This window comes from Macaca mulatta, chromosome 11 (genome assembly GCF_049350105.2).
Source record: "Macaca mulatta isolate MMU2019108-1 chromosome 11, T2T-MMU8v2.0, whole genome shotgun sequence".
Taxonomy (NCBI): domain Eukaryota; kingdom Metazoa; phylum Chordata; class Mammalia; order Primates; family Cercopithecidae; genus Macaca; species Macaca mulatta.
Window position 1 is genome coordinate 50,793,606 of NC_133416.1, and position 14,981 is coordinate 50,808,586.

Sequence of the window (14,981 nt, forward strand, 5' to 3'; positions counted from 1 at the left end):
AATTAGTATTTTATTTAAAAAAGAACATTCCAGGCTGGGTGCGGTGGCTCACGCCTGTAATCCCCACACTTTGGGAGGCCGAGGTGGGTGGATCACGAGGTCAAGAGATCAAGACCATCCTGGCCAACACAGGGAAACCCCATCTCTACTAAAAATACAAAAATTAGCTGGGCGTGGTGGTATACACCTGTAGTCCCAGCTATTCAGGAGGCTGAGGCAGGAGAATCCCTTGAACCTGGGAGGGGGAGGTTGCAGTGAGCCAAGATCATGCCACTACACTCCAGCCTGGTGACAGAGCAAGACTCCATCTAAACAACAAAAATTCCATCCTTAAATGTATGACTGTATTTGCAAAGAAAATGTGAAAGGATATACACCAAACTATTTACAGTACGAACCTCAGGCATATTATTTTAGTTCTGAGTAGAACTGCCTTAGCTTCAGTGTTTAAAAGTTTTAACAATGAGCCTTTTTGTTTTTTGAGAGAGTCTCTCTCTGTCACCCGGGCTGTAGTAGTGGCGCGATCTCCGCTCACTGCAAGCTCCACCTCCCAGGTTCACACCACTCTCCTGCCCAGCCTGTAGCTGGGACTACAGGCGCCCACCACCACGCCCGGCTAATTTTTTTGTATTTTTAGTAGAGACAGGGTTTCACTGTGTCAGCCAGGATGGTCTCGATCTCCCGACCTTGTGATCTGCCCACCTCAGCCTCCCAAAGTGTTGGTATTACAGGCGTGAGCCACCACGCCCGGCCCAATAAGCCTTTCTAAAGCTACTTCAGCATCTTTTGTAAAACTGCTACCAAAGACATCCATTTTGTCACATCTCTAATAAAAAGGATTTGAAACCAAATTGCACACGGGAGTGCATTCAACGTTTTTCAGATGAATGAATACAGTGGCAAGTCTGAAGAGTTTAGTGTCAAGTAAATTGGTACTGGGGTGCTTCTATCACAGAAAATGAGTAACTCATGGCATTTTTACTATTGCTACAACAGTGGCAAATTTTTAATCTAAGCACTCTGTAGTCACAATTATCCTTGCCTAGGTTTAAAGCTACTTAAAATCCTTTTTGGACTTAGGCAGACTAACAAATAAATGAATGGGATTTCTAACCTAACACCAGGTACTGAGTTATGCAAAATTATACAAACATTACAAAAAACTACAGTAGAAAAACCAACAGAACATACACAACTTAAAGAGAAAAAATTTTTATTGTGATATAAAATGCACTTATAAAATGTCCACCAGAAGGCATGTAAATTCTTCACTGCTATATAAATTTACTGGGAATACGTTATTCACCATCGATATGATAATGCCAACTAAAACATACTGTAAACGATGAGTTATACTCTATAACAAATGCATCACTGATTTTCAGCAATCATTGGTTTAGTAATAATCAGTTTAAGACTATAATCACATCTATATTCTGGAATGTCCATTTGTTTTAATGTAGTGTAGTGGAATTTAGAGTATAATTGCACATAGATGGTACAGAAAAACATTCACTTCTAAATTATTTTATACCTTCGTGACAGGTAGTCTTCCTGACTGAAAATACCAGCTTCAGCTATGGTCTGCAACACAGCTCCAGGATGCTTAATGCAGTAATTTGGGTGTATGTGTGTCTGTCTACATGTACACCCATGGAACAACTTATATCTTTAGTAAACAAGTGCAACATTGTCAGTTATTCTGCATGTTTAAATATTATAGTCTGATTATTTGTAAACAAACAAAACCCCACACAAATACTCTAAATTCTATTTTAAAAATCTGTCAACCCATAATTATTCTAATATGCTTTACTTACTCGAACACAAATTTCTGAAAGGTGCATATATTACCTTAGATAATAAGGTTTAGAAATGAGTGCTTCACACTATGAAATGTGCATTTCCGGTAACTGATTTACGCAGCATAAAGTTTAGATCAAGAAATTACAAATCCTAGATCCCCACATTTCATTTAGAAAATGCCTCAAAGTTATGGCTCTTGCAGCAGGTTTAACAGATCAAACATGAAGTGTTCTAGCTCCCTCTATTTCAAGTATCAAAGAAATATGAGGCTCAAAATCTCTCTAGGTTATAACTGATAATGCAAAGCATTAGAAAACAGTTAAATGTGTTTTGAAATACAGTATTAACTGAGATTATTAAGGTGTTTATCTGTGTTAGCCTGTTAAGTACCAGGACTTTAAAGTCATTTTAAATCTGAGTATTTGCTCAGAAGTGATAAAGAACACAATTTGCCTATAAATGTATGGTTTTGGAGAAAAAAGTCAATCCTGATTTTTAAAACTCAACATTTTTTGTTTCCTTTTGATGATATTAATTTAAATTTCAATCTGAACATAAATTTTTGGCCTCACAGAGCATTAGATCATTTACTAAGGCTGTTTAAAGTCTTTCAATGTCATCAGAAATCCTGCAGTATAGAAAATATCTAGTACCCTTAAAGTTTCAGAGTGAGCTGATCTGCAATTTTAATGCTATTAAAAAAAAGTCAAATATAAAAGACTGCTGCAATGTAAAGCACTATTTCTAAAAATTGCAGACATGATCCTACAGTCTGACAGAGCTAGCACAGCTACTCGGAGTAAGCAACTTCTGGCCTTTTCCAAGACATACTAAGTTTCCAGCTTAGAAAATACTCTAGCCTGGTCCTTAACATATTCATTAAGTAGTATGAATACTTTAAGGTCTTTCTGTCCCACAAGAAAGTAGGAAGTTTACCCTTTGAGACATCAGACTTTCTAGAACTGGCCCAACTGTATAAAATTTTAAGAAGTATTTGTAGTGTAGAATCAACACTATGAAAACAGTGTGACAAAATTAAACACTATGTTGAACCCTTTTCTAGCTTTAACTCAAAAGTAGAAATCATGAGTTTTCTATAACATTAATTTTAAAAATACACAGAAGTGAAAAGTGCCATTTTCCAAAAAGTACAATTTTTTTTCCCACTTTATATCAACATGGAATGATTTCAGTTCTCCTGTACTAAAAGCTGGACTTTTAAAAAACTAGTATTGCAATGTTTATTGTGATGACTTTAATCAGTAGTAGCTTCAGTTTCCGCTGGGCCCCTAATTAGTCTTCGAATTCCTCTTTTTCCTGCAGGACCTTTTGGTTTTGCAAAACTTTGCTTGTGTGCATGCTGCTTGGGATGTACTTCTTCATAAAGGAAGTCTGCAGTCAACTCATCCCCATTGTCTATCTCAATCTGTAAAAGATAAAATTAGAAGCACAACATTCAAAACCTAATACAAGCAACAAGCTGGTTTTCAGGTATATGAATGCTCACAAATAATACCCATTCCAGTAAGGCAGAATCAAGGACCATATGTAAACAGTTTCACTTTCTTCTTTTGGGGGAAGGGGCTAAATTGCTTGAATATATAATCAGCTACATTCACTTCCTTCTTGGTTCTTTCTTACTGCTCCAGTTTAAATAATATTTAAAAGTAGAAGCCACCACTATATTCTCAAGTTGCTGTGATACACTATTTATTCAAGGAACATTTACTTATGGCCCTTTCATCACTTGGGTCACTTGAAAGCCCTCTACAAGAGAGGTAAACAAACCATGGCCCAAAGGCCAAATCTTGCCCAAGGTAAGATTGTTTTACATTTTTTAAGGGTTGTTAAACAACAATATGTCAGAGATTATATGTGGCCTGGCAAAGCCTTTACTTACTATTTGGTCCTTTGTAGAAAAAGTCAGCTGATCCCTGCTATAGAAGGTGCTACCCATGATAAAGTGATTGATTCTTAGGAACTTAAAAAGCATGAAGGGTTCAGAACCTAAAAACACTGGTAGTTTTTAAGGACCTGTATTCATATGAGTTTAAGGGCTCAAGAATATATATCTTTCCCCATGCCCTATCTGTACTTAAGAAAATTAAATTAAGAAAACTGGTAGCTTAGTTTCCAAAATTCAAATGTTTATGCTTATTCCTTACTTCCCCCAAACTGGAAAGACTCCCAACCATCCCATAATTCACAGTCATAATGGAGACTGTAATTCCTTATTAATATGGAGTCCAGAAATAATCACAAGTATGTAGCTCTCGCAGCACTGTCCAATAGGACTTTTTGCACTGATGGAAATGTCCTATACATTCTGCACTAACCAATAAAGTAGCCAGTAACCACATTTAGCTAATAAGCATTTGACATGAGGATAGTGGAGTTAAGAAACAGAACTTTAAATCTTATTTAAAGTTAAATAGCCACATGTGGCTTACTAGAAAGTACAGATATATATAGAGATGGGGATCATGATAGGTAGTCCCCAGGCACTTAGAGGAGATCCTAAGGATTTAGGATGATAACAAGAAAAATAAATATTTTCATTTATAAATCACACTACATCAGAAACTACATAGAAATGAAAAGAAAAATTTAGCCAAAACTGAAGATTTTAAAATGGCTACCTTTCTAATTACATCCATTTGTAGTTGTCTTTCTACAATTTCTAGCAGAGGGCTCTTGCAGCTAGAATACAGCATCCGCTCTCTTATACTGCATGTGTATCCGGGCATTGAATAAATAAAAACTGTAAGTTCAAATAATAACAAATATAATTAGCATATCAATACATAAACTTCATAAAACTACATACATAAACTTCATAAAACTACAGCTAAGCCCTCTGGGCAAGAAATAAGTAAGCATATAGGGCTGATACACTAATAAACAAACTGAAAGTAACGTGTTAAAAACAATGTATCATATACCTATGGACTCTAAATAGTCTCCTTCATGGGAATGTTTATACAGAAAGAAATGGTAACGAGCTGAATCCTTGGGAATCCTCTTTGGCAAATCTTTTAGTTCTGTATTTGTTGTGTTGGCCAAAATTATAATTTCATTTTTTATATCTATTTCCTGCCAATAAGAAACAAAATATATTCATTAAAACCAGATATAAGGAAATTAAGTTAAAACATGTAATAAAAAGACTAAGAGATAAAGGAGGAACTTAGTTCTGCACTGTTTGACTTTTTCACAACAAACATTTACAAAATGAATTTTAGAAATCAGAAAGCATATTTAAAATTTAAAATACATTAAAAATAAACCCTATATGAGCCATAAACTACCAAAAAGAGCAGCCACTTAATAATCATTATACATCTCTTACCAACTGCACATAATTGAGCTGTCTGTTATTCAATTTTTCCAAAGCCTGAAAGGCTTCTCGAGAAATGGGAAATGCTACTCCTTGTAGTGTTTGATGCTTAGTGTCCACACCCACGTCAGTCTGTACCTAAGTATGACAGATTTAATTTACAAGTTTAGCAGTTAGCAGTATCCTATGGCAAAAATAAGAAAACCCAACCTCTATAAAATAGCATCATTCAACCCTAGCCCAGCCTATAATTAAAATTATTTTTCACATTTGTTCACGGTCCTGCTAGCATTTTGTCAACATGCAGAGTGCATGACACATCTTTATGACAATGTTGGAAGTGAACATTTGCATGAGTGTACAAAATTAGTGGGGTTTGGGAGCGTTTGTTTTTATGTTTGGTTTGGCACAATTTCAATGAGCTACACAAGCTCTTTAGATTACACCATTAGTTATAAAATTTTACTTGATAGAATTTATAAACAATAATCTACATACAGTATGTATAGAACTTTACTTTGTTCTGTTGGACAGAAAACGCAACACAAACACCATGCACTGAATTGAAAGGAAGTACAAACAGTGTACAAAGACATAACACAGCTCAACAAGTTATACTACTGCAGAAGTTCCAGACTTAAAGAGATTTCTTTACTAAGAACATGGTGTGCATGTACTGGAAGAGGAGAAAGATAAGAAAGCATTCAATGCACATGTTTAAGATTTTTATACTTGATAAATGATAGCTAGCAGAGCGTCTCATTTGCAGTGTTGCAACAGAAAGTACAATAGAAATTTTACTTTTAAAAAAATGAATGGAGATTCTACAGCATAAATGATATTAGTTAATGAAAACATCATAGAACATATGCGAATGCATACCCCAAAATGATCCTCTGGGCTCTGAGTGCAAGGAATAAAACAAACTATCAAACTTGTAAAAAAAAAAAAAATCATATAAAAAGCCCTACTCAAATAACATGAATTAAAATCATATGACAGATCCTTGCTACCAGTTTAATATTAAATGATATTCAACCGTTCTCCAGACTGATTCCTATTAGTCTGTGACTCAGGCTAATGAATAGTGGTTTCAGCCACTTGTTCTTTTCTGCAAAGTCCCAGTAGAAATACAGTAGTTATTCCAGTATATTAGAATGGCTGTAGAAAACATATTAAAAATAATGATAAACTACAAAATAATATGGCTGAAATTTATTGACTCAAATATGCTCAACAAGTACTCAAATAATCATCTTCCATATATATCTCTATTCAAGTAGAGTTCACAGAATTTAATTTGTAGACTCTCCAGAAAGCCAACAAAACAATAATCTGCTTCAGGCAACCTTATTAGATATATTCTTTGCACTAAATGGGTAACACACTTTTTCTCTATATAATATTCAAAGTACAAAGTTTGCAACAGTTGTACTTCAACAGGAAGATTTACTATTCTGACAGGAAGATTACAGGAAAAGCTATTTATAAAATGCATATAAAGTTTAATATTCTAAGCTACTTATAAAATGCATATAAAGTTTAATATTCATTTTTAACTTTTCTTTTCTGAAAAGACATTAAGCACACAGACTTATCTCTAAACGAAACGGAATAAACCTAAGCTACCTAACTTCTTTAATCTCTAGTTACCTCCCACATCTACTAATTAAAAATATGGTATTTTCAAACACTTAAAATCGTGCAAAGGCTTTGAAGTTGTAACTTACCTCACTGATTTTAATCTGTCGTAATTCTTCCTCAGCTGCAGTCAGTGGGGCAGGGGAAGATTGTGATAGCAAGTATTTTTTATATCCATGTAATGATACATCTTCCTGCAAGTACAGAATAGACTATAATCAGTAATTCTCTAGAATTAAAACGACAGTGAGGTTACTTTAGGAAAAGCAAAATCATTAACAGAAAAGATTTTAAATTAAAATAAATAGCATTATGAATTTTAATATATTTTTACTTTAATCCTCAATTTTAAGTTTCAAAACTTTTTAACGGGAGTACCTACTGTTCATTTTATATGACGTTTCATAATTACTAAATAGTTTGTATGAGTTTCATACTGGCAAAGTGAAATACTGAACCTGGTCATCCTTTAAGTCTATAGGACAACTGTAATTAACCTTCTGGGGAAAACTGCCCAATGATTATCCAATAATCAACATATTCAGATTCTGAATACTATGTTATAATGATTTATATAATTTCTTTGTAATTATTCATGGAAAACTATTATAGTTTTCATGTCAAAAGAAAAAAATACTACAAAGAGGTCTACCTATCATCAAAATTTTGTGGTTTAGAAGACTGAGACTCATGAAATTGAGAAACCGGCCGACTTCACAATTAATGGTGAAGCAGCAATATATTCCCATCTAGTCTTGTGCTCTTTCCACTAGATTATATGACTTTCTGAATCAGAAAAGCTCTAAACAAACAAAAAAGTTCAAAAATATATTTCAGTGTTTCAATTTGTGTATATACATGTAAATACATATATTTACCATGTATATTAGAAGAATCAGTATGTTTCAATACACTTATTGTCAATGTCAAACAGATACAAATGAATAAACTCAAAGTTACATCAGGTAACTTTTATATCATATGAAATATAGTATTTCTCTTATTCTCATGTTTTCAGATTATCCATCTGAATTCATATCAATTACCCATTACCTAGGAGTTCTTCTTTAATCATTTTAATTGCAACATATAGAATCCACATAAAAATATAATACCTTTACTGTTCCAAATACTTCATCTTTAATGTGGCCACCTCCAAATTCCTTCTTCAGAGTTGCTCTTGTTGCTGCATACAACATTTTTTGACGAACCTATTCAGTTGTGAAAGTTTACTTAGAAGTTAATAAATGAAAACATTACAAAAGAAAGCACATTTTGAATGTATTAATATCCTAAATCATATTAAAAATAAAAAATATTAAAAATAAAACTGAGCTGAAGTCCACCCACTATAATATGCTAAAATATATGTGTACAAATAACCATCATTAACATGGGCATCTAAACTATTCAATGGCTATTAAGATAGACTTCAATTTACAATGTCACTTTTTTTGTTTTTTGAGGTGCAGATTTGCTCTTGTTGCCCAGGCTGGAGTGTAATGGCACGATCTCAGTTCACTGCAACCTCCGCCTCCCAGGTTCAAGTGATTCTCCTGCCTCAGCCTCCTGAGTAGGTGGGATTACAGGCGTGCACCACCACGCCCGGCTAATTTTTTGTATTTTTAGTACAGACGGGGTTTCACCATGTTGGTCAGGCTGGTCTCAAACTCCTGACCTCTGGTGATCCACCCGCCTCAGCTTCCCAAAGTTTAGGGATTACCGGCATGAGCCACCATGCCTGGCCACATTTTAAAGTTGAAAAAAATATAAATTGTTTAAATTCTTTATTTTGCAAACTCATGAGTTCAAGAATAAAAAAATTAAAATATGAGGAAAACTGAAATGAAGTAACTTTGATAGTGACATTCTTCTCAAAGCTGTATCAAATATTACGAATTAAGTTGTTAAGAATCAAAATTCATGGCTTACTGATGGCACATACCATTCTAGGCGGGACACAAAGATGGAAAACAAATTAAAGAGTCAATAGTATCTATGGAAAGCTAACAAAGGTAACTACCAATTAACAAATAATTTCATAATCCTACATGGTCAAATCCAGTATTTCTTTCAGATAGAACATGGGGAATTAAACAGGAATGGGATGATCTTTTGAGAACAATATCTAGATAACTTTAAAAATAATTATTTTTTAATAAGAAAAATTCAAATTAATTTTTCAAATATTGGGCCATGTTCATATATTAATTCTGTCTAGTCTATTGTTCTATTTAGTCAATCTACTACCAGCTTTCCTAAAATACTTGTTTGTATGCAGGCCCATCACTTGAATGGTAGTGATTAATAAATGCATAATACTAACAAAATTTAATATTATGTTCAATTAGTTCTCAGATTTATTACAATTATTACTCTCAGGGCCAGGCAGTTTCATATTTCAGAGGCCCATGGAGTCATTTTAAAATTACCACAAATTAGGTTGGACACAGTGGCTCATGCCTGTAATCCCAGCATTTTGGGAGGCCGAGGTGGGTGGATCACTTAAGGCCATGAGTTTAAGACCATCCTGGGCAACACGGTGAAACCCCATCTCTACTAAAAATATAAAAATTAGCCGGGTATGGTGTGACACATGCCTGTAATCCCAGCTACTCAGGAGGCTGAGGTGGGAAAATCACTTGAGCCTGGGAGGCAGAGGTTGCAGTGAGCCAAGATTGCACCACTGCACTCTGGTCTGGACGACAGAGTGACATTCTGCTTTAAAAAAAGAAAAAAAAGAAAAAATTGCCATTGCCACAAATTTTTAAATCTTAAATCAATAATAATTATTTTGATTTCAATGGCAAAACTCCCAAATCTGAGCACATTATTCCTGATTCTATATTATAAATCCTAGCATTTTCCTCATGATCATTCCCTTCTATGGGAAATAATTATTGCTTTTTAACCTTTATTTGACCTAGAAATTTCAAAAACATCTTTCTAGCATTTAATGTTAAACAAACTATAAAAAAGTTACTTACATGAGAATGATCTGGAGACCATGCAATGAATATCCATTCATATCCCTGGGCATTCTGAGAATCTAACCTGAATAATATATAGCACGGTTGTTTGTCCTCCAACAGGGGTAAAACAAAGGAATCATAATCCTTATCCCAGGAATCTGAAGGCTGACTATATGATCCAATCACAAGTTGTTCTATGAAAAATTATTTTTAGAAAGATAGGTAAATGGTTTGAAATATCAAGTGGTAGTGTGATGAAGACTAGAAAAATAAATACATAGTCATTTCCCAGTTACTATTATTCACATCGAAAAGTTGAAAAGAAAAATGTGGCAGCATAGAAAGTAATTATGATACAGAGTATTATAAAAACTGATAACTTTTTATGAACATGGTTAAAATTTTAAAAATATACACAGCCTAAGAAAGAAACATATAAAAATGATCATAACAGTTGAATTGAATGGTCAAATAATGGGTGGTTACATTTCTACTTTCCAAAATGTCTGTGCTTAAGTTATCAACAAAATACATTTAAACTACCATTCAAAAGTATAATTTCTGACATTAACATTGAATTGTACAGTAAGAAATATTAAATAAAACCAGGTTTAACTCCTATTTATTTGGCCATAATGCTACAGATTTAAACATTTGCCTAGATGCATACACTGGTATGGCCACTTTGAAATGCTATTCGGCAGAATCAAGTAAAGTTGTGAATCTACTATGCATACAGAAACTCTTACACATAAATACAAAGGTGTTCACTGCAGCACTATACAGTAACAATGAAGACTGGAAATAGCCTCAATGTTCATCAATAAGAGAATGGAAAAATAATGTGTGGCATAGTCATATAACATTCTGTTCAGATTTAAAATCAATTATTGAGCTATCAAAACTAATTGCAAATGTAACATTTTCAGAAAAAGGAAAGATACAGAATAAGATGGTATCATGCAGTTTACGTGAACTCAAAGAGCACTATATGCTGTTTAGGGATATACGTAAAAAGACACTGCACAAATATCAGAACTCCTAACTGCAGTTGCCCCAGGGGAATGAGGTCAGAAGCAAAACTGTTTAAAGGGGATGCTCTTATACCACAAAAACACTGAATTTTCTAAAATGCTTGAAGTAAATATGATAAAATGTTAGCAGTTATTAATAAAGGGGAGATATAGATATTTATGATACAATTTTAGTCTTTGGAATTTTCCTTATCTAAAACTTTTCACAAAACAAAAAAGTAAAACCAGAAAATAATAATTTAGGAAGTAGTGCCATTTTCCTTCTGTAGAGATGCTAGTTAGATTAACTTTTCCATTTTAGATCCTTAACTGGTCACTTAGGAAGTGATGGTATTAAAAATTTTACCTCAGTATTTTTAAAATATGTTGTTTTACAATATACATATATTCCTATTGAATGTTATATGTAAACAAATGCATATTTTATCAACTATTGTGGTACTTTTAATACATAAGCAGAAAACAGAAAACAAATTAGATTTACTTCCAGTTTGTGAAAGAACAAGTTACTTTTCCAAAGCAAAATATTTTTAGATATTTAAGAAATTAGGCCGCTGGAATATTTTAACATATTCATTTGTGACTGAGTAGCTATAATAGTAGTAATTGTCCAAATTCAAATCTGCCTGATTTAAAAGATTCTCCCACTCAACCAGATTCCCTGTTTACAGAATTATTTTTAAAGGATCAATTTGTAGTTTGTTATATTCTCAGAACTTTCCCAAAACAAGAAAGGGTGATAATCATTTCTGTAGCAAAGGTTGCAATCAAATGGAGTAAATGGGAGTTTGAAATCCTTTGTTTGTATTTAAAAACAAACTTTATTGAATAATTCACAAGTAACTTTTTTTTTTTGATAATCACCTGTTTAGTGATTTCCATTCCAGAGATGGAAGCACTGACATTAGAAATGGACTGTGGTGCAGAAACTAAGACACAAAAAGTAAAAGAGGAAGAAGTCACATCAAAAAACATCTTTCTGTTTCCCTGATAGTCACATAATTCAGAAGGAAATCAGGGGCCCACAGGGACCTGCACAAAATATGAGGAATCCAAGTTACTGTAAGGGAAGATTTGAACTTGCTTCACATTAATAGTTCAAATCACTGAGAACACACACTAAGTTTAAAAATACAACGGCCACCACTAATCCAGGAACAAAAAATATTTTAAAATATTTAACTAACCATTTTCAATAGATATTTTCAGAAGTCTGTACTTTCCATTTCTGGCTCTGGCAAAGATCTCTTTAACATCTTCACTCGCTGTGGAAAAAGATAAAGAAAGTAAACTTTTTATACTTACATATAAATACTTTCCTATCTATATTGAAAAAATTAATTAGAACACAAAGAAAAAATCTGGAGCATGTAGCATCCTTATTATCAGTATTATAAAACTTTACCGCATAAAATAATGAAGACTGTATACAATTAAGAAATATAAATATTAGCATTTTAAAAGTATGTTAATAATTCTAATCTGTTTTAGCTATATAATTCTGTGCAGAAATAACACTGGGGTGAATATACTGAAGTTACTCAAACCCAATAATGAGCAAATTACAATTTTGAAAAACTTTTATTGCTCCTTTGAAAAATATTGAAAACCTGCTTTCATTCTCTAATTCAGTTTCAAGCTTATGACACTCCTTCATCAATTCACTTTCTGTATTTTCCCGTTAAAAACAACAGTAAATATCAAATATCCTAACTTGATTAAAGAAAAAGGCAGTAAAATGCATTGTCTTAATTCTGGTTATATTTTTCTAACTTGCATTTCTCAAAAGCTAGATTAAAATCATTGAATAAATATGTATTTAATAACTAACGCTTGTGTTCCTATTAAAGCTTCGATTTCGTTCTAATTTCGTTCCTGTGTTGTCTATTAGCAGCAAGAACCACTATGTAAGTAGGTAGTGCTTGCTATAAGGCTCAAGCATGAGAGTCAATAACGACATATTTATGTATCGAAATTAATGCGGATAAATAAAACAACGCTTTTAGATTTGATACTATTTTGCTTCTGCGTGCATGCAGGGGGTATGTGGCGTGGTGTCAAAAATCTTTAAGAACAAAACATACAATTAAGTGTTCATCTGGGAGAAATACTCGCTATTAACAGTAAAAGCTTGAGTTTATACTAGAACTCGTTAAGTGATCGCGAGTAACCCGGGGATATATTATTTGACTCTTGATGAGGTGAGCACCTCCAGGCTGCCCAATTTCAAACCAGGAAATAATGGAGGTCAGATATAACTGCACATTGAACTGTCTGCACGCATTACATGCAACTATACAGATCAGTTTCCCTTGGGGAGTACCTAGGAAAAAGATCAAAACACAAACACGCTACACTCGAGATTTCTCAGAACAACTCTCACTTTCCTATTTGGGGAGAAAGTGCTGGAGAGTTTTGGGAAGCACCCCTACTGATGTGAGAAAGATTCTGGCATGTTTCTTTTCGTAATCAAAGTCCTGTAATATTCTCCTTTGGATCATGAAAAGGAAAACTCGCCTGGCTCTCGACAGCGTAGGGAAGCCCCAGGCGCCTCCACTGTCCCAGCTCTTCCCTACCTGACCAAAAGGGGGAAAGTTGGGCTAATGTCGGGGACGGTGGAAGGCACGCCCCCTTCAACCAGGCCGCCTCGAAAGCCAATTTCCTTCGCTCCCCCGAATTTCGAGTCCATCTGCAATGTGGCGGCAGCAGGAACCGGGCTGGAGGAGGACGCAGGCCGGGAGCGCCCAGGAAGCAGGAGCGCGGAGAGGCGCCGAGGCCCGGCTCGCCCCGCGAGACCGACTTCCGGAGGTCCAGGCCAGACTCCAGCCCTGCCCGTCCTGCAGCCTTCCGGGCTCTTCCGAGCCTCCCGGGAGCCCCTTCCCTGCGGGTCGCGCCGGGCTCTGTTACCTTGGATGCCGGTCTGGTGGGACATGGCGGCGGCCGCTAGTTCCCGGCTCCGGCGCTGAGTGCGGCGAGCGGCCCCGGCCGGCGGCCCCAGGAAGTGGCTGCTCCTCCGCCGGTCCCGGCGCGTCATCCGCCCGCGACCCGGGGCCGCCCCGCCCCGTGAGATTGACTGAGTGCCCGAGCGCCCCGACCGCCCCACCGCCCTTCCTGGCCGTCGGGCTGCAGTACAACCCCCGGCCTTGCGACCTTAGCTCTCTGTTTGGGGTCCTGCTTCTGCTCTTGCCGCCGCCTCTCCCGCTTCTCCCTGGGGGGAAATGCCGCAGAATCTACACAGCTCCGTGCTCCGACGTCTGCCCTCTGAAGATCGCGCCGACGCCGCCATTCGCTGCCTCAGCGAAGGGATGTTTTAAAACAGAAATGATCATTTTACCAAATAGGCATTTTCAGCTTAAAAAAGATGTGCACATTATCTTTCTTGGTTTACTCTTCCTATAATCGATACCGTTTAGTGTAGAAGAGCCTTCTCCTTGCTCCACTGTTTTGAAAGAATATATTATAGACTGCCTTTCATCAAATTTTTCCACGATTTTAAATTGAGTTAATCTCAGACTGTTAACTTTTCTTTTCAGTTGGACACATTTAGAGACTCACTGTATCTTTCTCTTCACTCCAAAAAGAGACAGCCACTAAGAGATTAGCTGATTTGAGTATCCCTCTGTGGTCGATTATACCATTGCAAATCCTGCTCTGCTTTAGGTTGGCAGTTTATTATTTAATCCAATAATTATTCAAAATTCACTTGGACAGATTTGTAAGGTAACAGCAGGTATTACTTTAAAATCTTTTCCATTCCTGCTTTTACAAACATATAGTTCCTGAAAGGTAATGTTAGTTTTTGGGGGAGTTTGGGTTTTTTTGGTACTGCTTCTCTACTGCTACTAGGTGAGAAGCTAGTTATTATTTTTAGGGCCTTGAAGTCACACATATACAAAATTATAATCTAATGAACAAGTAATTTATTCAGGTCAATAATATAAGTGCGAGTTAATCACTATTCAAATACTATACAATGTATTTTTAATGAGTAATTCACAGGCCTGCAATTGTTTTTCTTTACAAGGATCACAGCAAACAAGGTTATGGTCTATTCCCTGTTATCTGAGCTCTGTTTTTCAGACATATTCTTATATTCGGTAATAAACTAAATCTGAGTTTTATGACTTGTATGGATTTAAGAAATGTAGGGAGGAGTTTCATTCTAACCCAATTCTTCCTGACACAATGGTT

The 14,981-nt window shown here is 35.4% G+C and overlaps 1 protein-coding gene across 1 annotated transcript; it reads right to left on the bottom strand.

The window, feature by feature from the left end:
• Positions 1-1,196: 1,196 nt before the first annotated feature.
• On the bottom strand, positions 1,197-13,793 carry TWF1 (twinfilin actin binding protein 1). The gene is made up of 9 exons (XM_015151519.3): positions 13,698-13,793; positions 11,978-12,055; positions 9,772-9,950; positions 7,900-7,995; positions 6,874-6,978; positions 5,156-5,281; positions 4,749-4,899; positions 4,446-4,567; positions 1,197-3,232 (listed from the first exon to the last, which is right to left on the bottom strand). Exons 1-9 carry the CDS (start codon positions 13,720-13,722, stop codon positions 3,062-3,064), a joined length of 1,053 nt encoding a protein of 350 aa, XP_015007005.2. The 5' UTR covers positions 13,723-13,793; the 3' UTR covers positions 1,197-3,061.
• Positions 13,794-14,981: the final 1,188 nt, after the last annotated feature.